Source organism: Hippopotamus amphibius, chromosome 11, assembly GCF_030028045.1.
Source record: "Hippopotamus amphibius kiboko isolate mHipAmp2 chromosome 11, mHipAmp2.hap2, whole genome shotgun sequence".
Taxonomy (NCBI): domain Eukaryota; kingdom Metazoa; phylum Chordata; class Mammalia; order Artiodactyla; family Hippopotamidae; genus Hippopotamus; species Hippopotamus amphibius.
Window position 1 is genome coordinate 88,017,669 of NC_080196.1, and position 26,562 is coordinate 88,044,230.

The window sequence follows — 26,562 nt, forward strand, 5'->3', positions numbered from 1 at the left end:
AGCATCCTCATAAAGGTCCCCTTGTATCGGGAGTTCACATCCTGGCTTCAACCTATCGATAACTTCTTTTGCCCTGGGAAGTCAGTGTATGCTCAGGGGTGCCTCCGCATCTCTCTGGCATCAGCAGGGCCCCAGACGCCAGCACAGAGGAACAGAACACTTTCAGGGGCAGGAGGAAAGTTGTCTGAAGACATGGCTGCTTCTTACTTGATTGCAGGCCTCCAGGCCCACAGATGGGAACACTGACCTTCAGGCAGCAAGTGAAATATTAGCCATTTGGGCCTCCCCTTTCTTCCATTCTACCTGTGGTCTCGGCTCCACCCACTAAGATATCCCTCTGAATTTTGCCATCATCTTCATCCAAGGCCAGCCAGCGGTTAAGAGGGAAATCATATTTTCTTCTGTTCCCAATATCTTCAATGACAATCTGCAAAGGAGAAGAGAGGGAAGGAAGGTTATGTGTCATTGAGGTCACATCTGGTGACCAAATCCATTCCTCCGTCACTTGGTTGAACTCTAAGTATACACTTTCATCTTCGTGGCTCAAGGAAAGCTTATTACAAGCACACATCTGTTGTCAGGAAAACCTTACAAAACACTGAGAGTCACACAGGGATGATTGACAGTTACCTCCTTCTTGAATTACTGAGCCTTTGTTGCGTCCTCTGCTGACAATCATTTAAAAAATGCTACGCGAGAAACTTGGCAGGATGTGCCCTGTGAACCTGGGGTGCCAGAACTGGAAGCCTGAATCTGCAGACAGCACCAAGATCATCCTCCTCCCCACCTGCTGAAGGCTGGGATTCTGACCTTACTCAGAAGCAGAGTCCGTGCTAAGGGAACCACAAGCCCTGAGTCTGACACACAGAGTCCCGGGATCTGGAGACCCATTCAGAAAATGTCAGCCACTGACAGTGAAGCTAGGGGAACTGGGCATCCATGAAGCCCCACAGGGAACTCACATGTGACCTAGGTTGGTGAGGCTGAGAGAAATGTGTCCTCTAGAGCTCACCAAGGAGCGGAGAGGCCCTCCCAAAACGTCCCAGGAACATCTAACTGAAAACTCACTCTAATATAAGTGTGATCGTCAATAACCAGACCGAGTCCTCCAGTCATAACAGGAAGGCAGATGCATTTGGTGACAGACAGGGTGAGTTGGAAAGTAAAAGTATCTGCCCAGATATTCCCAGGACTGCCTGACAGAGTAGGGCTCTGATTTTCAATGAAAGACACACTTCCTAAGATAAAAGTGTCCATAGTGTGGAAACAGGGCACGTCTTGGCCTGCCTAAAGGCATCTCACATTGTTCTAATCCAATGTTCATCAAGGAAACTTTTGGGCTGAGAACTGGCCTCCTGAAGATGCCACCCACCAGGGAGCAGCCAGTGGCCAGGCTTTTCTCCCCCAATACATCAGCATTCAAGCTCTGGTTTATAAATCAGTCCCTTGTAAGTTTGGTTGGTGTGAGTCACCCTTCAGAGCTTGCTGATTTGATTGTCTGTACTTTCAGTGCTGAGTGCCTGGAGACCACTGTGGCCTGTCCAGAGGGGGTCCTGCCATGGAAGGAAGTCCAACCTCTCCAAATTCATCTATCTGCGCATTTCTCTATGGCTTTCATTTCCCAGGGTGGGGCTGATGGGGAGATTAGGGAGCCAAGAATCTGGGCTACACCACCTAACCCCCTTTACTCTGACACTCACAAGGGTTGGGAAAGCAAGGTGAAGAAAGAAAGGACTTAGTTTATCAGATAAACTGTCAAGTCTACTAATAGATCCATATATACAAGTTCACCATTTCTGTCTTTAAATATTCACAGACTAGTGTGCCAGCCGTGATTCCAAGACCAAATGCAACCACCCTCACAATTTACAGAGATGTCATCAATAAAGGGCCTTCTCCTGGCCTGGTATCTGATGGAAATTCCTCGCTTGAGAAGTTCAGCTAGTCTGAAAAATAGAACATGTTGCTGTTAAATAACTCTATAGGACAAAACAAGCTTGCACAGCGGAAGCACAAAAAGAAGAGAAAACATATTTGAATAACCACCAAGACTCTAAAAATTAGACTTTCCAAAATACCAAATCACAAAGAAAGGCCGAGACATAAACACGTAAGCACTGATATAAAAAGTATAAAAGTCCACAAACAGTTCTGGAAATTGTCCAGATGCATATTGAAATACATAAACAATTATTTACGACATCTCTTTGTCCCAGCATCTGCAGGATGAGGCCGGAGGAAGCTGGCTCCCAGAGGGTAGAACATTTCGGAACACATCTAGCAGCAAATGGTGGGTGCAGTGGGAAGGAGCAGACAAGTGAGATGCGGAGGGAGCCTCCGCCAGCACAGGAGGACTGTCCAGGGGGACGGGGCAGAGGGCTCTCCCGGAGGCATTCTGGCCTATATGGGTCCTGTGGCTTGGGACCCGTGATCCTTGCTGCTTATGCGATACTAGTAAGGACCCCTCTGGGGGAGAACTTGTGTTCACAAGATGCCCAGACATCACTGAGTTTTCAAAAAGTTCCTTTTAAGAATTCAAGACAGCTCAGGAATGATTTTTGCTAACAGAACAAAAGGGTGGTGCTTCCTCCAGACCACTATTTCACAGATTCTATTTATATGGCAGAGACAGCTATAAAATAAGACTGGAAAGACAGAAGTGGCCTTTACCATGAATGAAAGAAGCACACAATGGAGTGTGTGTGTGAGAGGCAGACAGAGACAGGAGCAATAACCTAATGGAAAACAAGAGCTATTCTCTCCTGGAGGAATATTCTCCACCTGCAGGCAAGCTTACAGGCTGGGCTGATTTTCCAAGAAGTGAAAGGGAAACCAGGGGACCTGAGCCCTTGCGAGGCGAGATGGCAGCCAGACGACGGGGCCTGTCCACGGTGGAGCCTGCTCTGTCCTGCAGCAACAGGGACACAGCAGTTACGAGGCGAGACCACTGTTATGAAAAGCCAAGAAGGATAAACCACTCCCGAGAAAAGAGGAGGGACAGATGAAGCTGCCAAGCAGGCATTCTTTCTTTCTTGTTCTTTCCAGTTGGTTCACAGAAACGCCCAAACAATCCAGGACCCACGGGCCTGCATTTCCTCCTGCAGGTGTCTGCGCGAGCACATGGGGTTTGTCTTGCAGTCAATACCCTATAGACTGATGTAGAAAGTCAACTATGACTCACAGCAGCTCTCCCTCCTCCATGTGGGAATAACTTCCACCAAATTTACATAACATGATTGGAGCAGAGGCCCTTTCTGGGCAGAAGAAACAAACCCCACACAGGTAGGGCAACCTGGGGAAGCTGAAGGGTCTCCTCCCTCCCACCCACGTGCCAAGGAGCCTGAGATGCAGGCAGTCTGGGCCATTCACAGCGTCCCCTCTCTGTACTAGGAAATGAATGTAAGACAAATTGCTTTTCCAATCGTCCATTTGAAAATGCATATCTGTTATCCAGTAAAGATGGCCCTTGCTTGACTTATAAGTAGCAATTGCCACATCCCAGGAACTACCATTGAACTGTGGTTTAGTGTTCTTAGATCAAAGAAGAAGATTTTGGAGCTTACAAACCCACTTGGAAATAAATCTTGGCTTCCAGGGGTTAGCAGGGGACACCTGGGCTCATGGAAGAATGAGAGAATGTTCTATGGGTGGAGCAAAGCTCCCTAGTGAAAGATGGGGGTGGTGGTGTCCTCCTCCTTCCCCACATGCTCTGCACCTCACTCATCACACTGAAATACTGTGTCAATGACTGTAACATGCCATAAATATGAGTAGCTGTAAATGACAGCATTTGAATAGTGACACCCCCAGTACTCTCGCCCCTTCCTCTACACTTCATCCTTCCTTCTGAGCCGCCCACACACCCACTCATTACTGCCTCAGGCTGCCTCACTCCATAAAGACCTTTGATGGCTTACTCTGCAGTGGTCCTGCGCTCACCTTCTCCCTGACATTATTTCTCAGTTCTCTGAGCCCTGTGCCCTGGTCCAGAGTTATTCAGTATCCCCATGCCACCTTCCAGCTGCCCCTCATCTGTCATCCCCTCTGCTCAAAGGAGTCCTCCTCCCTCCCCGTCGCAACAAAGCCATGCCACCTTCATGGCCGGGCTCCAATGGCTCCTCCCTGAAGGTCCTCTGATGCCCGGTCAGGCACAACTCACCCCAACATTTGTTTGTACCTCATGCAAGACTCTTATCTCATCCTGCTTTGTATTAAAGTCAGGGTGATTCTGTTTTGATTTTCTTTTTTTGTTTTGTTTTGTTTTGTTTTGTTTTGATTTTCAAACTGAGAAATTTGATTTGATCAACACTTGTGGGACCCCTAAGACAGAATGTCTGTTCATTGAATGCTGGACTTTTCCTGAACTTTTGGACTATAAGGTTACAGTAAGTAACCTGCCTTCAGGAACTCGTCTTATCTCTTTTATTTATTTATTTATTTATTTATTTATTTATTTATTTATTTATTTTTGTCTTATCTCTTTTAGAAACAGACCCACATTCATTGTAACAGCCGCAGTTGGTAGCGGGGGGCCTCAGATGTAACAGTCACTCAGTAAATGTTTGTTGAATGTTGAGTATCAGTTGGTGGCATGAGGCCGTGTTGGGCTTCTTGAGTTCCCTGAAATCAGCTCCGTGAGCCACTGTCTCCTCTTCCTGTCAGAGCCAGTGGTCCTGGTTGAACTTACGCACACTGAGGCGTGCGGCAGGTGATCCATCCAATTCTAGATTTTCTAATGCTTGGCACAGGGGAGAGAATCCAGACTGGAGCTTAGAGGACCTGGGGCAGGTCCCAGTCCTGCCACTGAAGAACTGTGGGGCCTCGGGCAAGTCCTCTACTTGTAGATGGGCCAAGGGCAAGGCCACTGGCAGCATAATACCCCATCTTGTGACTCTTGCTCCTTTGAGGTGGTCTTTGAGCTGAACTGATATTTGAGCCAGTCACAACTGTTGGATTAAGCAGACATGGGGACCCAAGCCATGTGCAAAGCCTGGGGGAGGGAGGATGCCAGCCCCAGGGATGAAGAACAGGGGGCTGAGGAGCACACATGGGCAACTGACCAAGGAAGAAGAGGAGCAAGATGACCTATGAAGGGGCTAATTATATTGGCTTTCGGATTTATCCCACCAAGCCCTCACACGTAAATACCAAAGGAGCAACTGTCATGTGATTCCAAGGCAAGCAACTGGGCAACTTGGAGAACGGGAGCACGTGCCATGCACGTGTCCAATTTGGAAACGCAGACAATTTAACAGTACCTTAATTGATGTCTCTGTGGAGGTGAGGGGAGGAGGGGCAGCATGGAGACTCAGTCGCGGGGGAGGCAGGAGGTTAGGGTTGGCTCTGCATTGTGTAGTCACAAAGTGATGAGAGGTGGCCCAGGGTTTCCCCCAGCCTCTGGTTTTCCACTTGCGCCCACCCTGCCTGGGATCTAAAACCGTCCTTCCTCCTCTCTCATTATAACTCTTTCTTCAGGAAAATATCTAGCAAATCCAGGTGCTGTGACCTACAAAATGCCTGAATTATTTTTCTGTCTTGCCTCCAAGGAGCATTTTGGTTTGGCTTAATTTAAAGTAACAGACGGTTAGGAGTCCTTCAAAAGCCAGAGAACCTTTGAAGTGACACCCGCTTTGGCACTGGGGGTACAGGCGGGGACCTGTCTACCAGGCCCTGAACTTGCCCCTACACATAATACTGGCCCCAAAGAGGATAAACAATCTCACATTGAAAGTAGCCTACTTGGCCTTCTGGTTTAAAATAATGTCTGACTAGCAACCAGTAAGAAGAGGAAAAGAAGAATAGGAAGGGGGGTAGTGGGTGGGAGGAAGGGAGGAACATCGTTCTGAAGAACCAGAAGAGCAGAACTCTGGAAAGGACTGGATAAAGGATAAAAAAAAAATCCAAGAAACTGGTACACTTAATAGAACATAAGAAGGTGCGGTCTTTATGAAACAAGAGTAAACATCTTTAAGAACAGAAAGAGCTGCAGTGAAAAGGCAGGAAAATGATATGAAAAGAGAACTAGATTACATGAGGAAAGGTATCAAGGAAAGCAAAACGATATAGCAGCAAATACACCCAAGTTCTTACAATTCTGCATGCCCTGTAACCAACTCCTAGGAATTAATTGTAATAAATAATCATAGATGTGTATAAAGACAAGCTACGAGAATCTGTGGCATCACAAGTTATAGTGTCAATACTTTTGAGAAAAAAACTGAAATATTCAACAAAGGTAAATTGGTTTAATAATTCATGGTATATCTGGGCAATGAAATATTATCATAGTCTTTAAAAATTACATCATGAAATATTAATGTTATTCTATTTAAATAGCATGTGGAAATATGCATGTTACACTTGAAAGTGAAAACAAAGCAGTTTGTAAAACATTGTAAAACATTTATTATGACCCCATTATTAAAAATGACATATGGGTATTAATTCACAGAAAAATGTCTGGAGGATATGTATTAAAACATAAACACTGGTTATCTTTGGGGGGTGAAATTATGGTGGTTCAGATTACCTTATTTTTGCTTATTTGTGTTTGCTAAACTTTTTACAATGAATATATATGACTTTCATAAGAAGAAAAAAACTAGAAGGAATATTCAGAATTAAAATGCATATTAATAGGAGAAAGAAATGCAACTGGTGATATGAAAAAACAAATCAATAATGAGGTAAGGGGAATTTGACAAGTTCTTATGGAATGGAAAGAAAATAGAGATGAAAGGAATAAAATGGAAGCTGAGAGCTTTGGAAAGCAGAGAACGGAGATCCAATAAATGGACAACTGGTGTTCCTAAAGAAGAGACCAGAACAAAGCCATTCAAGCAAGAATCTGGTGTATAATAGGAAATCTCTTTTCTGAGCTATAAACAAACAAACAGACAAATATCCTGGGCTCCATAGAAAAGACTCATGTTCCAGAGAAGTTAAAAACAAGGGAAGGAAGGCAGGAAGGAGGCAGGAAGGAAGGCAGGAAAGGATGGAGGGAGCGAGGAGAGAGATGGGAGGGGAGGGGAGATGAAAGAACTAACAAAGACCCTACTCCTAGATGTTATCTGGCAAGACTTAAATTACAAATAAAAAGAAAAAAAATCTTATAAGCATCCTGGCTGAAAAAAAAAAAAACACCCACAAAACAGTTTGTCCAGAAAGAAACAAACGTCTGTTTGGCTTCAAGATCAAATTTCAGAAGGTAATGGAACAAGATTTATAATGTTTTAAAGGAAAAGAGTGTTCTTACCCATATATTTCACACTTTGCCAAGCTGCCCTTTCCTTTGAGCATGAAGATGACAAAAGGGCCTGTTTCAGTGTGCAAACCTGCCTCCTTCAAGAAGCTTCTGAGAGCATGGGGGGTGAGGGCCCAGGTGATCAAGAAGGAACATGACCTCACAAGATGCAGCTGCAAGCAGCATGTCAAGGCCACCCTCAGGCCCCTGGGTGCACTTTGCTGCTCCCTCCACTATACCTATGTTGTCACCCAGTCTTCCTTCCCAGGATGAAGGAACTGGGCTTCAGGTTACCTGCTCTGTGCCCCAACCCGGCTGAGGTCCTAACACCCGCCTCCTCTGCCTTGTCTGCCCTGAAGACACACCACTGCCTGGGCCTTGGCTCTTTGAGTTCTGGACTCCTGCCCCATTTCTTCTCGAATCCAAGCAGCAGTTCCACTTAGCTTCCTGGAACCCTATTCAGCATCAGGCTGGCTGCTTTGAGGGCCAGGCAAGAGCCCTTAAGAATTTCCTTTCCAAAGGAAACTTGGCCATTCCTTACTTCAGTGATTCAGCACCTTGTCCCATGCCAAGAGCTGGAGAGGTGCCCTCAAGGAACTTCGAGGCTAGTTGTGGAGACATGTGTGGCAGATACTCAAGGATGTTCACTCAACACCCTTTCCAATCACCTTCTTAGCCTACTTCTACCATAAGGGCTGGAAAGCCTACTCGAAGTCATGGTTTCCAGTGTAGCTAGGGTGGCCATGTGACACAGGCAGACTTTCCAAGGAGGGCTTTATCTCAAAATAAGGCAAGGCTTGCCAGAAATAAAAGTCTTTCCCCTTTGGTCTTCCCTTTTCTTCCTGCCTGGAACACAGATAAGATGCTTAGAGGTTCCGCGGCCATCATGTGATGGTGAGACAACAAGTTGGAGGATGAAAGCCACAGTGCTGAGGACAGTGACACAGCAGGAGAGCAGGTGTCTCAGAAAGCAGCTGCACCGGCCCTGAGCTGACCACCTCTGGATCTCAGGTGAGATGAGAAAAATAAGCCCCAGTTGGTTAACATTGCACTTCAGTTTTCTGATACTTGCAGCCCAATATGTTCCTAACTGACACAAGATGATAAATTAAGGAATAACAAAACCTCAACTATCAGCCAAATGGCCATAATCTGAGGGTTTTCTGTTTTTAAGCAATAAGACCTTTTCAAAATATTTTTCAACGTATGTTACACATCAATCTTTTCCTATCATTCTGTGAGGAGCTGAAATATATGTAGAGCCTGGTGACTAAGGAAAATATATGCAAAGTTCTGGTAGCCCATTTTCTAAATGACCTCAGACTTCCATGATTTTTCAACATTCTTTTGGCTTGTTATATCTTCTCTAACTCTGCGTTACAGTTCTCAATAACTCTACCAATTAATCATAGTGTCTCTTTTTCCTTCCAATTTTCTGCTATAGGTTTAAAATTATAGGTAGCACCTAGTGGCAGGGCAGGAATAGAGATGCAGATATAGAGAACGGACTTGAGGACACCGGGGGAGGGGGAAGCTGGGACGTAGAGAGAGCAGCATTGACATGTACACACTACCAAATGTAAAATATATGGCTAGTGGGAAGCTACTGCAGAGCACAGGGAGATCAGCTGGATGCTTTGTGAAGACCTAAAGGGCTGGGATAGGGAGGTTGGGAGGGAGGCTCAAGAGGGAGGAGATATGGGGATATATGTGTACATATAGCTGTTTCAGTTTGTTGTACAGCAGAAACTAACACAATACAGTAAAGCAATTATACTCCAATAAAGATAAAAAAAATAAAATTACAGGTAGCAAGTTTGCTAGAAGGGATTACAAGCAAGCACTAGACTCTGTGTGAGACTCTGAGGAGTCTTAGCTTCAAAATCAGGGCAGGGCAAGGTAGTACCAGGGGCATGAGCTCTCCTTATGAACTTTGAGCCGGATGTGTCTTAGCTTCTCAGAAGCATTTTGCTTTCTTCTTGATTCTTAACTTTGTCCTTATGAGGACCTGAGGTCCAGAAGTTTGAGGTACAAAGCAACAGCTTAAGATAAGTCACAATGTAGCTTATGATTAAGGTGAAATGAATGCTACAAGCCAGCAGGGTTATAGACACTCATGGGAGGGAGAGGTTCTGGTGGCCAGCATCAGGGAACACTTCACGGCAGAGCCTTGAAGGATAATCAGACCCTGGCTGGGTTCAGATGAGAAAAGTGGTCCTTCTAGGAAGGTGATAACACAGATAAAGCCTCGGAGGCTACAGGGAGGGCAGCATGGTTGGCCAGTAGGCTTCGGTAGAAGAGTGGGGGCAGATAGATCTAAAAAGGGAAGTTAGGACTGAAATATACCTCTGAAGAGCCAGAATTCCCGCCTCCCAGGCCTCGGGACCACAGACAGGCAGCTGAACCCACCTTGGACAGGAACCAGCCTGCAGACGCCCCCTTGTTGTTGTGGCCAACATTGATCTTCATGAGCTGTCCCAGATCTGGGGCATCCAGTGTGAACTTGTCTTCAGCTCCCTTTTCAAAGTTGTCCTTTTCATTCTCCAGCCTACGCTCGCCTGTATGCACAGACACACGAGGAAGTTACAAAGGAGACCAGAGGAGGAGAGAGAAGCGGCTCCAGACATCAATGGGCCGCCCACTGAAGGATGGTCTCAAAAGTCACCATGGCGGGAGGCTTGGGTGGGGACAGGCGGTATATGGACACTCTCTGTACTTCCACTCAATTTTGCTGTGAACCTAAAACTGCTCTAAAAAATAAAGTTTATTAATTTTTTAAAAAAAGGTAGCTTCATCCCAAGATCTACAGGCTCATGCCTTGTGTGGCTTGTGCCCAGGTCCCACAGCTGGGCTTCTGATTTCTGCTTTAGCCTGGAGTCCCCACCCTAGTAAACTGACTTGTATTCCCATCCTTGGACCTGAGGGCCCTGCCTTGTTTACCAGCTGCTTGTCCTTAACGGGGAGCACAACCGTGGTCATTGGTCCAGGGGCTGTGGCTGGGACCCCAACATCAGTCAGCAGCTTCCTTACACCTGACTCCTCTGGAAAGCAGTGGCGATAACTGTCACCAGACGCTGCTGGGGGTTTAACACTATTTTCCCCCTCACTTTCTCCTCGCCACAATCTAGGAGGGAAGTATTCTCAACTCTGTTCTACAGATGAAGAACCTGAGACTTGGAGAAGTAAACTTGGCAAGAGTCACACAGGTATTGAGCACATAGTTAGGACTTGATTCTAACCCGTTCCTTCTACTTCGCAGTCTGCCGTTATCACTTTCTAAAGTCTACCAATCATATCAACCCTTACAACCTCACCTAAGCACCAGCTTTTTGCTCCTGCCACCCTGTTCTCTTTCTTCTCTAAAATTTGATTCCTTCAATTTTTCTAAATTTTAAATTACCACCACTCAAACATATAGAAAATAATATTAGACATCCATGTACCCACCACTCAGATGTAAGAGGTATAACAGATATTAACATTTTGGGTAATTAACTTGGGCCTTTCTCTTTTTTAAAGAAATTAAACGGTAGTTCTAAAGTCTCATGGTCCATCCTTTTCCCCACCACACGCTCCCACAAACACTATTGTCAACTGGTATCCATTCTTCCCATGAATTTTTGTTTGCACATGTATGTATCCATAAAGAAAATATACTATTTTTGCATGTTTTAGAATTTTACATAAATAACATCATAATATTGCTCTGTCTTAAGATAAGTTCCTTGTCTGTGAAATGGGGATGATCAGGGCTCCACCTCACCTGGGCTGTTGTGAGGATAAACTGAATGGATACGCGCAGAGCCCTCGGGGCAGCACCTGGAGGTGGTAGGTGCTGTGATAGGGACTGGGGCTGCTGCTATTTCTCCTGTTACCATCATCCTATCATCATCACACACCCTTGTGCAACTTACTTTTCTTTAAGTTAATATCACGTTTTTGAGATTATTCTGTTGATGCTAGTAACAGAATGCATCCGACTACTGTGTAATAGTCACTGAATGAAGGAAACACTAATTCTGTGTGCATTCTTTCACCTGTACATTTAGGTTGTTTCTAGTTGACTGCTATTGTAGATAGTACTGAAATGGACTCTCTCGTACTTACCTGCCGCTGCACATTTGTAAGACCTGATCTGCATAGACACCTACAGAGTTGCTGGATCCAGAGGTGTAGTCATCGTCAATGTATTAGGTATCGCAAAGCTACTCTCCAAAATAGTTGTACTACATCAATTACTAGCAGCAGTGCGTGAGGGTTCCCATTCCCACAATCATTATTAACACATATATTTAAAATTTTATTTCAGTGTGTGTACAATGGTGTCTAATCACGGTTTTAATTTGCATTCCCTACTTTTCTATTGTCTTTCCTTTGTCTATGGCTTTTATTATATAGACATTTTTCTTGTCTTAATGGACTTTATTAATATTTCCCTTTGTTTTTTGTGCTTTTAGTGAATTGTTCAAGAAACTCCATCCCAAACTGAGATTTTGAAAAAAGACACTCTCTTAAAGTTCCTTCTAAAAATTTCGTAGTTTTTGTTTTCACATTTAAGTCTCTAGCCCATCTGGAATCTATTTTTGTGTATGGTGAAAGGTAAAAAGTTCTACTTTTATCTTTTCTCATATGGTTAGACAGTTGTTTAAACATCAGTAACTGAATATTTCATCCTTTTCCCTTTGATTTATAATGCCACTTTCTGTGTGTTTCTAGACTCTTTATTCTTTTGGTTGATTTGTTTATCCTTCTATCAGTATCACACTGTTTTAGTGTTTAGAAATCTGAATGTTTTAATATTTGGCAGGGTAAGTATCCTCATATTATTAATATTGTCAATATTATTTTCATTATTCAAAATTGTTTTGGCAATACTTAGCCCTTTGTGGACATGAATTTTAATAGCAGCTTCAGCTGTGGGATATTGCCTTTGGGGGATTTGACTGAAATTGCACTACATTTATACAGCGTTTGCCAAAAAGTTCGTTCAGGTTTCTCATAACATCTTATGGAAAAATCTGAATGAATTTTTGGCCAACCCAATAAAATAATCTGAGAAATTTGGATATCTTACTGAATTTAAATCTTGTCTCATCCATGAGCATAATCTATTTTTCTACTTTAGTTATTCTTGTATATCCTTAAGTAGAAATTTTTATTTTTTCCAGAATGCTCTTTTGTTAGAGTTTTTCTTAGACATATAATTGTTATTGCAAATCACATATTTTTAAACTAAATATTTGCTGTTTATATTCATATTTTGTGTATCAATCTTAATACACAAACTTAATGTTTTAATCTTATATCCAGCACCTTTATTAAACTTTCTCACTGGTTCTAATGATTTTTAAGTTCTCCTGGATTTTATAATGATCATTAGTTTTTATGAAAGTTAAATTTTATTTCTAAATGGGGCAAGAGGTTGGAGTTTCATCTAATTTTATTGACTTGTGATCACAGAATGTTGTCTCTGTGCTATTGATTCATTTGCATTTGTCATTATGTGCTTGAAAATAATGTGTATTCTCTACCAGTTGGATTTAGGAATCTGCATAATTCCATTAGATCAAGATTATTAACTGTGTTGTTAAAATCTGCACCCATACCAAATTTTTATCCATTTGACTTATCAGTTACTGAGAGTGTTGTATTAAAATCTTCCACTGTGGTTATGTACTTGTCAAGTTTCTCCAAGAATTTTATTAGTTTTGCTTCACATATTTTGAAAATATGTTGCTAAATCTATACAAATTCAGAATTTTCATATTTCCCGGGTTAATTGCTCTTTTTGTTATTGTACAGTATACTTATTTCTAATGAAGTGTTTTGTCTGAAAATTTAATTTGATGGATACTAATACATCAGCTAAACCATCTCCTTTCCTGTAGTTGATATGTTCCTGGTAAACTTTATTCCATTTTATATATTCTCAGACAATTGTGTGTCATATATTTAAGTTGGATTTTATTTCTTTTAATTTAATATGAGAATATATATTCAATTGATGAGTTTAGTTTATTTCTATTTATTGTATTATTTATACATTTATCTTACTTTTTGCTATTAGCCATGCTTTCCCTTTCTTTATTTCCCGACTTCTATTGGATTGATTGAGTCTTTATTCCCTTTTATTCCCTCTACTGGTTTAGAAATTATACATTTCTCTTTGGGAGTGGTTACTTTTACAATTTTAATATGCATACTTGACGTATTAAAGTCTAAAGTAAATACGTGTACACTCCTAGGGTTGGGGAATGGACTGCAACCAAGCTTTGTTTTAACTCTCATTATCTCCTTTCTTTCTCATAGATCACTGTCTTCTAATGTTTAGGGTCCACATTTTCTTATGTCTTGATAATAGTTATTATTAGTATCATTTTGTATAGTCAATGCTTGCTTAAATTTGTTATATAAATATCATTTTGGGGGCTCACCTTTGTTTCTTTTATCTCACACTCTTCTTTTGGGCACAGTTTTCTTTTTCTTAAAATATATCCTTCAGTGGTTGTTTAAGCGTGGGTCTCTGAGTGGTAAGTCCTATTTCACTTTGTTTGCTTGGAAATCCATTAATTTTGCCCTCACTGTGGAATGATAACCTAGCTGAGTACAGAATTCTAGTTTGATATATATCCTTGTTCAGAAGATTAAAGGTTTTTTGTTTGTTTTGGTTTTTTGTTTGTTTGTTTTTGGCCATGCCACACAGCTTGTGGGATCTTAGTTCCCCACCCAGGGACTGAACCTGGGCCCTCAGCAGTGAGAGCACAGAGTCCTAACCACTGGACCGCCAGGGAATTCCCAGAAGACTGGAGATATTATTCCATGAACTTATGTCCTCTATAGGTTGCTGATAGGAATTTGCTATCAATCTAATTGTTTTTATAGACATAACCACCAAAGCTGGTTACTTTTAAGACCTTCCTCTTGGCCTTTGGCTTCACCACAATATATCTAAATGTGGATCTATTTTTATTTATCCTGTTCAATGCCTTTTGTTACTTTAATTTGAAGATTCATATCTTTGCTTAATTCTGAAAAAACATCATCAGCCATTATCTCTTCAAATATTTCCTCTCATCTATCCTATATATTCTGTTTCTGAAACTCCTGTTCAACATGTCAGAACTTATTCTCTCTTCCACATCTCATGACTTCTCATTGATATTTTCCAACCCTATATGTCTCTGCCACATCTGCATATTTTGTTCATATTTATCTTACAGTTCACTAATTCTCTATTCAACAGTTTCTAATTGTGTTGTTTAATCCATCCATTAAGTGTTTATATTTAGTAACTGTATTTTCTGTGGGAATCTCATGAAGTCTTGCAAATGCTTCTGCCAAGCCCCAAAGGGTATTACTGGCAAGGGACGAATTTTCTGTACCTGAGGGGGACGGTTCCCAAATCACGCCTGTAGTGTAAAATGAGTCCTCAAGCCCACATGCATGTAAGCCTAAGGTATCAATTTCCCAGCAACTGTCTTTTTGATCTAGAGTTTTTACAGAGATAAGTTTACTGTATTGAAGAGCAATTTTTTTCCTAGTCTATTTTTTCACCGAAGGTGTTCCTGTGTACCTTCAGGAATCCTGGCTTTATGTATGGGTCTAATTTTTTGCATGTTTTGCCTCATATGGAGCCAAAATATCATTTTCTAAACCCAAATATGTATGGAAATCCATGCTGTAGATTGCTGAACATGAAGGCTCCCTGCTTCCAAGATCCACAGCATCAGTTCATAGCTAATACTTTGGTTTAAGCTCTCTCTTCATTTCTGACACCTGCAGATTTCTATTTTTTTTCTTATAATCCCAGCAATGCATTTTTAATTAGTTAATGTATTGTGTCCAAAATTCATGTCTCTGTAGCTTTTCTGACTCCTATATTTATTCCCTTAAATTGACAGAAGTGGGACAGAACCACCTGTCTCTGTTTTGCTGGCCTGAAATTCCTTCCAACACCTGCAGCTGTGTCTGTGCCCTCAGTTTCTGTTCCACCTATGAGGCCAAGTGTAATTCTGTACCCCGGCCCCATTCTTGTCTGCCCCAAACCACTGCAATGAACCAGGCCATGCCCAGTCACATCCCAAAATATAATTCAAGATGGGCGTGGAGCTTAGGGAGAGAAAGAGTAAGTGAGAATGAGTCCTTTGGAGATGTGGAGACTGGGTCTGCTCTAGGCTGCAGGTCAACTTTAAATCAACTGCCAAACCAAGCACAACTTATTCTGAAAACACATCACACACATAAACTTGACAAGATGGACATCATGCTGCCCAAGGAAGTCCATGACAAACAACATCACAAGAAGAAGAGAGATGCTCAACGGAAGAGCCTGGAGGAGACTGGAGTTGCCTTCCTCTGGCAGGAGGGTGGAAAACAGCCCACGTAAGAAGCAGTTCTGAGCATGGCTTATGAAGAAAGGATTTCAAATCCATGACCTGTGTCTCCATACTCTCCAAAGATATTGATGAAGACGTCAGCATCAGTCCCTGCACCAATGACATCACCAGTGTACACCTTGACTTCATACTTGTTACCTGGAAATGAAGACAGAGAAAGCCTCAGCTCATTCGGGTCCTGAGGAGAGAAGAACAGAGGCCAAAGTGGCTACCAACCATCCACCCTTCCCTCCAGCAATGCATGATTGTCACCATTACTGTCAATAACCAAGTAAGACACAAGTCATCTGACATTGGTTCCAAGTGGCCATTGCTGAACTGCATGCAGAGGCACAGACCAGAGGTAGAGGGGACTTCTGTTTTCATCTACTAACTCGTTGCCCTGGGATGCATGAATCAATCCACCCACCAACAGTGTTTCTCCCCTGGATCCTGAAATGACTCCAGTTGGGCCCCCTGCCTTTACTCTATCTCTATACTGCATCACAGTATAAAAATTCATTGGGGAAAATTGATTATGCAAATAAGAGTCATATTTATATGTGAATTGTCAAGGTCATAACCAATGCAAAGACCAGAGGAACAAATAATAGCTAGCAAATGCACGTTTAGGCATTACCTCATTTAAAGACCTGAATCTGCTTCCTGTATCTTTGCTCCATTTGTTGAACAGAAATCCATTCTCTGTAACCCCAATATGCTTCAGCCTTGGCCATGGCCTCAAGGTGGGGTGGGTGGGGGTGCAGTGGGTCTCAGTGTAAACTTGATGACATGTGAACCCTGCCCAGGTCTCCCCAACTGAAGCCTGCCTTAGGGTGGGGAGCAAAAGCCAAGGTGCTATGTGGTGTGAAAGGGAGAATCATCTAGCTTTTCTTTGGGTGTCAACAATTCTAAGGGCTGAGGCAACATTCCCTTCACTTTCCCCTTCCTACAGTAGCTTTCTATTTTTCATGTATCAGAATCTTTTTTTTTAAAGATGTCTTATGCCTAACATATGAAGCTGATAAAAATTAGAGCCATTTTAATTGAGGCCCAGATCCCAGCCCCTCTGCCCACCTCCTCCCTAGAGCCTTCCTGATGTCCCAGCCCCCAGGAGTCTTGCTCCTCTGTGCTCCTTGGCTCTGCTATGTTGTCTGTGTCAATGATTTCCAAGTTCCATCACCATCTCCTCCTGTGCTGTTTGCTATTTCCTGCAGGTGAGACTTCTAAATTCCTCAAGAACTTAAAAGAAGGCTGGGAGCAGGACTTCCTTCTCTTATATGGCTTCTTTCACAGCCCCTAGCACAGTGCTGGGCACATATTAGAGTTTCACTGAGTTACATCGAAAAGCTAATTGAATTGAATTTCCTAAAGCTCAAAGTCCTGTGAAGTTACTCAGGGCAAAGGACTGAGATGGGGGGGTGAGAAAAAACTAATTTCACCCCTTCCCATCTCGAATCCTGTCCAGCAGTACAGGGCTGCCCTCTAGAGATGACACAGTGCAGAATCCTGCAGGGGGGCACTTCCCTGGTGGTATAGCAGTTAAGAATCTGTCTGCCAATGCAGGGCACGTGGGTCTGAGCCCTGGTCCGGGAAGATTCCACATGCCACGGAGCAACTAAGCCTGTGCACCACAACTACTGAGCCTGAGTGCCACAGCTACTGAATCCCGTGCACCTAGAGCCTGTGCTCTGCAACAAGAGAAGCCACTGCACTGAGAAGCCCGCACACTGCAATGAAGAGTAGCCCCCGCTCGCTGCAACTGGAGAAAGCCTGTGCACAGCACTGAAGACCCAACGCGGCCAAAAAGAAAATAAATAAACTAATTAAAAAAAAAAAAGAATCCTGCAGGGGACCCACGGAGGACACCCCACCCACACAGCCCTGAAGGTTGGCCTTGGATCTGCTGAGGACCTTGAGCCAAGAAGAGCAATGTCTTCTCTTTCTCTCCTCAGTCTTTACCTGGTGAAACACATTCAGGGAGGGGAAGACCCTCCAATCCTTGTCCCCAAATGAAGGCTCCAGTAGGATAGCCGCTCTCAGATTCCCATCCCCTCTTGCTTCCCCACTAAGACCTGTCTGAGACGGGACCCAGGGCCAGGGCCTTCAGAAGAGTCCGGATGCAGGCAAACCCCGGCTCAGTGGACTTGAAACTTCAGCCACATTCAGGCTTCTTGGGGAGCCTGTTATCAAGGCAGATTTCCAGGTTGCCTCCCCGGGACCCTTTGTCACATGGTTCATCCCACGGACCCTGCTCTTGGTCATACTCCAAGGTGCACGGGCCTCCCGTGGGAGTGGTTCTTTCCTCCTCTGCTGGCAGGGCCTCTGAGAGCCACTCATGTTGGTTCAAGTGCTTTCTCAGGTGCAGTCCAGGGCTCACTTCATGCAGAGGCAAGACCCCTCTGCAGGCCGGTGGTGCCAGGGTGGTGTGGGGACTGGGAGAGGCTCTGCAAGCCACCACTGAGCATCAGTCAGTCAAGGGGGCAACAGGACCCCAAAGGGAACAGGACACGGTGAAGCAGGAGGAAGGATGAGGGGGCTGGGGAACATTTGTGGAACAAGTAACAGACACTCTGAATCATTCCAGAAGGCAGAATTTGAATTAGTGGGTTGAATTATAAAAAGGGTTATTTTAGCTCACCAAAAGAAACATTTTCTAGTATCTAGGGCTCGCCAACAAAGGACTGGGATGCCCTCGGGGAAAGTGAGTTTCCCAATCCCAGAGGCACCTAAGCAGTCACTCTATGCCAAGCACATTGGTGGGGAGCCATCTGTCAGGCACATTGTGGAGAAAACGGCAGAGGTGAGGGATGTGAGAACATTAAGGACCCTCTTCAACCTGCAATTCCATGACATTTGACCAAGAAAGGAAGCCTTGCAGCCTATGGAAGGAAGCCAGGAGAACAGGGAAGCATCTCAGAAGGTGGAAAAGTACCCAAGGCCCATGCAGATGAGGCCTGGGAAGCAGGAGCCCACGAAGGGCTTTGGGAACACACATCCTCATCTTGGGGAAGTCCAGAGAAGCAGAGCACAAGGGCCAAAGTGAGGCAATGGGGCGACAAGCCAAGGGTCAGAGAACAATAGGCCAGAGAGAGCTTCCAGGCCTTTCCAGGTGAGCGATCAGGGCCCATGCCCAAGGGTCAGGAAGCCAGATGAGCAGAATGCAGGAGGAAGTTGATTTTGGATCAGGGCTAGACTGTCTTCTAAATTCTGTGGAACTTTCTACAGCAAGATGAGGCCCTGCATCCGCATGTAGTTGGCTAGATAGAGAGCAGATGACATTTGATCACACTGAGGAGTAGCCAAGAACTGCCTTCTAAATCTGCTCTTTAAAAGGCCCCATAGACAGATAATGAGGCTTATTTTATTACTGTTCTTCTCTCCTTTTACCCATATTTCCTCTTCAGGCAGAACCCCGTAGGATCTGATTTGCCATTTTCCAAGCAAGGCCTAGGGCTCAGCGCCCATCTTAAGTTGTGATGCAGTGCACATATTGATGAAAGAATAAAAGCAGGGCTTCGTTCCCTCACCGTTGGCAAACAGCCAACGCAGTGCAGCAAGGCTTCCTCTTAAGTGGTCACATGAGAGCCCCCCAACTTCCTGCCATCAGAGTTTCAACAAGGGCAAACTTGCCTTTCTGGCACAAGTGGGTGGTTCGGCCAGTTAAAACCCCTGCCCCAGAGGCCAAGGGAGCAAGGCAGTCTGGAGAAAGATGGTGAGAAGAAAGGTGGAAAGAAGAGGCCAGGAATGACCCACCTTCTTGGGCAGATAATACTAACACTTCACACAGGGCTTGCGGCTCACAGGGCACTTGCATGTCCTGGATGGCGTCTGATCCAGGCAGGGGTCCCGTAGGGTGGGCAGGTCCTGTGGACATTCTCACTAACAGATGAGGTGACTGAGGCTCTGAGAGCAAGGCAGCTCAGCAAGGACACACAGCTGCCACATGTCGCCAGCAGGGCTCAAACCAGGTCTCTGGTCTCCAAATCCAGGGCTGTTTCCAGAATACCACATGGGCACGCATGCACTTCGCCAGGGGTTGGCAACGTCTTTGTGTAAGTGCCAGATAGTAACTATTCCAGGCCTTACAGGCCACTCGCTCTCTGTTGCAACTACGCAGCTCTGCTGCTGTAGCACCGAAGCAGCCGTACCCAATCCTATGTAAATACTACATAAGCAAATAGGCCCAGCCGTGTTCCAAGAAAACTTTACTCATGGACGTGGACACTTGAACTTCACAGAACTTTCCTGTGTCGTGGAATAGTATTCTTGTTTTGATTTCTTTCCAACCCTTTAAATATGTAAAAGCCTTCCAGGCTCACGGTCCACACAAAGACAGGTGGCAGACCAGGTCTGGCCCCCTCCGCGCTCTGTCCTCTTGTGCTCTCACTGTCCTTTGTGTTTCTGGACAGAGGACGGCAGGCACCACTGCTCTCTGCGGCCTAGGTGGGAGTGGAGCTGCCCCGTGTAGGGCAGTCAGCTGCTGGGTGCAGGATAATCACAGCACACCCTTACCACTAGCTAAGCAGCTCAGGGCTCTGAAGGTTGGGGAACAATTGTCCTTTCTGTCTTGGGGCGGAGGGGTGAGAAGGAGCATGTCCTGCGCCCCATTTTCCCCGCCCCCGTAATGCTGTGTGAATGGGCTGAGCCTGACGTTCCCTTGAGTCCAATAGAGAAGGGGGTCTGTTCTGGGGTTTCCTGAAGGCGGGAACGATGGCAGGTCCAGTTCCACAGCCTCAGGCATTGTGCCTTTCAGCTCGTTGCCTGGTTGTGAATGAGCAAGCAGCAGAGGTGGGAAGAGAGGGGAAGGTCAAGTTGGAGGAGGAGCTAGCAAGGAGATCATCGCCCTTCCTGAGCAAGCTTGGGAGAAACAGGGACTAGAGATGGCCCACCAGAGCCCTAGAGTTGGCCTATGGTTCCCCACTTGGCATGTTATCTGTTATAAAACTCCCCCTAGAACTGATTTCTCTCTGGCCTTTCAGCAGGGTTAGCCCACACAGTGCCTTTGTGCAACTAAGATAAAGGGGTGCCTTCCTCAAGACACTTTACTGCCATCTGTTGGATAACTGTCCTAATAAATGCATAAATCTATAACCCCTGTGGTGTGAAAGGATCTCCTTATATAGCCACACGTGTGCAGGGCACAGCCTGCATGTGTGAACCCAGCAACCTCACCTTTCAGGCAGCAGCCTCCTCCCACTAAAGGTCAGCATGAGCTCAAAGAGGACAAACTAATTGTCTGAACCATGGATCTGAACAATACACAGCAGATACGGACCCGGGTGCTGACCACATGGTGCCTTCCAAAGCCAAACAGCACAAATCTGGGGTTCTGCACAGGCAGCATTACTTGCCACTGAAAGACAGATGGCTGCCTCAAAGGCCACATCACAGGCTTGTCTGTGTCCCTCTTGCTCTGCTCAGAGGATACACAAGCCCAGCCTTGCCTTTGCCCGTTTTTCCTCTCCACGCCCCATGGCAGAGGCACAAGGCTGTTCCTTCCAAACAGGAAATCTGTCCCCTGCAGACCAGCCGGAAGCTGGCTGCGTGGGCTTCCAGAAAAGGCAGGCACTGGCAGGCCCCAGCTGCCTCCTGCGCTGCCGGGTGCGCCAGCCGCCCCCGCAGCCTCCCCTGCACACTGTCTGGAACAGTCAGCACACAGCAGTGACGACGGGACACATCTCCAGAGAGCAACCCTGGGCGGCAGGGGGAGGCACAGCCCTGAGGGAACCAGACGCTCCAAGTCCTGGTGCCGGGCGCACAACTGAGCCGGCTGAGCTACTGGTCACGTGCCCAACAGCAGAAGCCTAGCAAAGACCCCATAACTAAGCCTCTGTCCCGCTTGCCAAGGAAGAGACCATCCCACGCGCAACGTGGTTTGAGCCTCAGAGAAGCTCACGTGGTCCAGGCTTTTTCAGGAAGCAGAGAATCATGAATGAGCTGATGGAATGGAGTTTCTTTCCCCTGCCTTTCGCCCATCCCCAGATCCTGTTTAATTAGAATGTGCCTTTATTTATTTTGGCAGGTGAGATTGGGGAGGAGAGTTGGAAGGAGGATGATGGAACTTGATTTTACCCCACCCTCAACCACATCTGCCAGGTTCGCACCCTGACACCCAGCACTTCCGCTCACCCAGAGCCCGGATGCCAAGACACAAGTGAGATCTCACAGGCACTGCGAGGGAGATGAAAATGGCAGGGAGAGAGATTCACGGGGGCTGTCCTGGGGCAGGGGCCGAAGGGGAATGTTCTCCCCCCACCAGGGAATGCCCCTAAATACTCAAGGCTGCATGGGTGTGGGGAGGACATGGTCTGCAGAACCCAAAGATGGGAGGCCAGACTCCATGCTGGGAGCTGGGTCATGGCCACTGACCAACAAATACCCTCCCAGACCCATGGACTTGAGTTCTCCCTCCCCTCACGCTGTTCCCAGGAGGTTTCCTCTTTCTTCTCTCAGGTCCAGAGGACCGAATTTCTCACCCAGCTTCACCCTATTCTTTAAACAGGACTGGAACAACTCTGCTTTCTCTAGATGGCCCTCAACCTTGCTGCCTTTGCAGACACACCCACTAATCAAGAAACAAGAGCCTCCTGGGGTTGCTGAGAACCTAGTATGGGCCAGCACACCTATTATCTCATGTAAGCCTCACGATGGCTACTGTCACCATCTACTGATGAGGTGATCAGTGGAAACAGGAGGTTGAGACACTTGAGTTTTCACAGTTGGAAAGGATTGAAGCCCAGACATGGACTCAAGGGATCTGGACAAGAAGGCGCTCTTTTAGCTGTCATTCCCCCTACCCTGCCGGGTCGAGCTTAAACTCCAGATTCTCTCCATAAGGCCCACCTCCTGAGCCCTCAGTACTCCACTCCAGAACTTCTGTAGTCTGTACCACTTATTTGGCACTTAACACGTGCTAAGACACAGGGCGTGGGTTGAACTCAGCTGAGCCTGGTTACACAGCAACTTTAAAATATCACTCAGTCATTAATAGTCGCTCCTAGGTGGTAATCAAGAAAAAGCACTCTGCTCTTTACGTCCTCCCCAAATAAATATACAACTCGTATATTTCCTAAGAAACTGTAATGTCAGCCTAATGCTACCAGGTGCTTTAACAGTATGGAGTAGATAAGCTTTTACTCCTCCTCATCGCCAAGCCCCACAGAGCTATTTCCACAAGCCCTCCGGTTTCTTACCTGCCTTGGCCCCACCCCACCGGCTCTGCGGAAGGTCCTTCCCTTCCACCCGCACACTCAGCAACCGTTGCTCTGTTTCTTCTCTTTCCAACCCAGATTCCACCCCACTGCTGGAGTTCAACCTCCCACCATGCTGGGAAGCCAACAGGTTTCAGGTGCTGCCAGGGGTGAGTAACACATGTCGAAAGACTTCTCATTCTGCCAACCCCTTGGGCCAACCATTCAGTCCCTGTGCATAACAATTAGCTTATGCTAGGAAATGATTGTGTTCATAGACAATCTAAAAAGATGTCTATCACAGCACTGTTAGTAACAACAGGCAGTTGAGCACAACCTAAAAATACCCAAAATGAGGGATCGTTGGGGGTGAATTATAGTATTTACCCACTCATGGAACAATATGCGGCCATTTAAAATAATGATTTAGAAGATTAGTCAATGCTATTAAGTGAAAATAACTGGTTATAAAGTTGACTGTAATGCAATACCATTTTCATATATAGTGTTTAATACATGCATGCACAAAAAAAAACAACAGAAAGGAAATTCACCAAAATGTTAACAGAGGTGCCTCTAAGGCTCTCCTACACAGTGATTAAGTTCAAGGCTCTGGGTTCACTTTTGGCTCCATCACTTACAAGCAAACTACTTAACCTCTTTGTGCCTCTGTTTCCTTCATCTGCAAAATGGGGATATAATAACACCTCCCTATTTCCAAAATATACAAACAGCTTATACAGTTTAATATATATATAAAAAAAGAACCCAATCAAAAAACAGGCAGAAGAACTAAATAGACATTTCTCCAAAGAAGGCATACAGGCACTTGAGGCCAACAGGCACATGAAAAGATGCTCAACATTGCTAATTATTAAAGAAATGTAAATCAGAACTATAATGAGGTATCACCTCATTCCAGTCAAATGGCCATCATCAAAAAGTCTACAAATAACAAATGCTGGAGAGGGTGTGAAGAAAAGGGAACCCTCCTACACTGTTGGTGGGAATGTAAATGGGTACAGTCACCATAGAAAACAGTAAAGAAGTTCCTTAAAAAACTAAAAATAGTGTTGCCATATGACCCAGCAATCACCCTCCTGAGCATATACCCAGAGAACACCATAATTCAAAAAGGCACGTGCACCCCAATGTTCATAGCAGCACTACTTACAATAGCCAGGACATGGAAGCAACCTAAATGTCCATCAGCAGATGGATGGATAATAAAGATGTGGGATATATCTACAATGAAATATTACTCAGCCAGAAAAAAGAATTAAATGCCATTTGCAGCTACATGGATGGAACTAGAGATTATCATATTAAGTGAAGTTAGACAAAGACAAATATCAGATGATATCACATATGTGGAATCTAAAAAAAAAGTGATACACATGAACTTATTTACAAAGCAGAAATAGACTTACAGACACAGAAAACAAACTGATGGTTACCAAGGGGGAAAGGAGAGATGGATAAATTAGGAATTTGGGATTAACAGATATGCACTACTATGTATAAAATAGATCAACAACAAGGACCTACTATATAGCACAGGAATTATATTCAATATCTTATAATAACCTGTAATGGAAAAAAACACTTGGGGCTCAGGGGAGGGCTCCAGCAGGAAACCAGCAGTGGCTGGAATGGACACCCACAGCTGGATCATGGCCAAGGTGATATCTGTATTACAAGTTTACATTTTCATGAATACAGAATGCAGCTCTGAGAAAGTGTAATTTCCAAAAATAGAAACAAAGGCTATTATAAACATGTATTTGAAAATAAAAATAACCATACATACAATTCCATGCATTCCCCCAAAGGTTCTGGTTGCTTGGTTGAAAGAGAGTGTGGCTGGCAGTGGTCCCAGGGAAACTAGAGCCCCAGTGAAGCTGTGAATTTGAGGATCTGCCCCCAGCTTTATGAATGAGCTATGTGCCATCAGGACCCATCCCTTCCTAAAGTGCCCTCGTTCTATTTGAAAGCCTGGAGAATTCCTTCTCACCCATAGAGTCTCAGCTTGAGCATCACCTCCTCTATGAAGCCTTCCTGATTCCCCCTTCCTCTGTGCTTCCATTGGCCGGGGTCATCCCCCACCTAGAACATTCTATCCCTTTGTACTGTGATTATTTTTACCGGCCTCTCTTCCCTCTAGACTCTAAGCTCTTAGAGGAAAAGCCCTTACATGTTTACCCTAAGCCCAGGATCTGGTGCAGGGAAGATTCCCAATAAGTGTCCACTGCCCATTGAGTCACTGAATGACACTGAAGGGGCATGAGCTGGCACCTGGAGCCCAGGGCTCCACTTTGCCTATAGTTACACTGTGTGACCAACAGCAGGTTGCTCAGCTTCCCTGGGCTTCCGTTCTCTTCTCTGTAACACAGAGGAGGGTAGGTAAGGTCATTTTTTGTCCTGAAATTATCTGATACTCTTTACTGGGGCCTCATTCAAAGCAGTTCTCTTCTTCCCACTCTTTCCGGAGATGATTTTTTGCAGTGCTCGGTAGCAGCATATGGGGTGGGTGGGAAGCGGCTGTGAAGTTCAGAGGAGGAGAGTGCTGCAGGGCTGGACCCGCTCTCCCCACCCTGAAGCCCTCATGGCTGTGAGACCATGGTCCCAGGACCAACTCTGTAGAGTTCCAAGGAACCATGACCCCCATGCAGCAGCCACAGCAAATAGAGCTCAGGGGACCCTGAGTGACATTGGAGCTGGATTAAGGGGAAGTGTCAGGGAGAGCGATGGGGGTTGGGAAGAGCGATGCTCCCTGCAGGTTTCAGCTGTGGTCAAGGTCATGAGCCTATATCCAGCTGTCTAGATGAGCCTGCCGGATTCCAGAGGGGATTCTAGCACTTGGTGGCTCCAAAGTCCTTTCCAAGTTTGAGAGGCCAGAATCTTGAGTCTGTGCATCTCAGAGTCAGAACAAGCCTAGATGTGTAGGAAGAAGCAGGGGGAGAAACATGGGCTTTGTAACAACAGCAACAACCAGACTTGCCTCATTTACTGAGCATTTATCTTATGTCTGCACTAAGTCCTTTATTGTTCATTCTCCCAATTAACCAGCTCAACCACTTTCTGAAGTGGTAATGAACGTTATCCCCATTTTACAGATGAGGAACTAGAGGTACAGAGCTTAAGGTATTTGTTCATGCTTAACTGGCAGAGAGGCAGAGCCAGGTTTTGACCACAGAGAGTGGGGGTCCAGAGATAGAGCTCATGGTGAGGAGGGGGACATGTGCAGAAGATGAGAAAGTAGGGGGCAGGGATGAAATGGGGAAGAAGTGTCATCCACTGCAGAAGGGAGGGGCCAAAAGCCAATCTCCTACTGCCGTTATAGAGGACAGCTAGCCCCGGACCATCATCCTCTGTTGGGTTGTGAAGGTAAACACTCTATGAGTCCTGAAAAGACCCAAGAGGTCATCTAGTGACCAATTCCACAGAGGAAGAAACTGAGGATGGGAGAGGAACTGAGCTCCACCCCAGGTCCCATCACCCATCACTGCTGGGGGCAAACAGAGAACTAGAACTCAGCGTGCACAGCCCCATGTGCTTTCTGACGCAGAGAGCTATATTTTTAAATTAATGATTTAACTACTCTATGATATCATCCAGTAGAGTCTGGGAGTAGGTCAGGGCTGCCGGTTTATTCGGCAGAGCTCTCATGATGGGTGTTTTTGCATCCATCACCCAGGCTGCTTGCATTTGCTCCTGCACTCTGCGGTCTCTGGCTGGTACGTAATCCACT

At 45.2% G+C, this 26,562-nt stretch overlaps 1 protein-coding gene across 2 annotated transcripts in view; it reads right to left on the reverse strand.

Annotated features, from left to right (window-relative positions):
• The window catches only part of LOXHD1 (lipoxygenase homology PLAT domains 1), a 176,723-nt gene that overhangs the window by 124,363 nt on the left and 25,798 nt on the right, over window positions 1–26,562 (reverse strand). For both annotated transcript variants that reach the window (XM_057700151.1, XM_057700150.1), the window contains exons 5-7: window positions 15,679–15,777; window positions 9,653–9,801; window positions 304–427 (exon numbers count right to left, since the gene is read on the reverse strand). In XM_057700151.1, coding sequence (XP_057556134.1) covers window positions 304–427; window positions 9,653–9,801; window positions 15,679–15,777 — 372 coding nt within the window. The remainder of the gene's footprint in view (window positions 1–303; window positions 428–9,652; window positions 9,802–15,678; window positions 15,778–26,562) is intronic.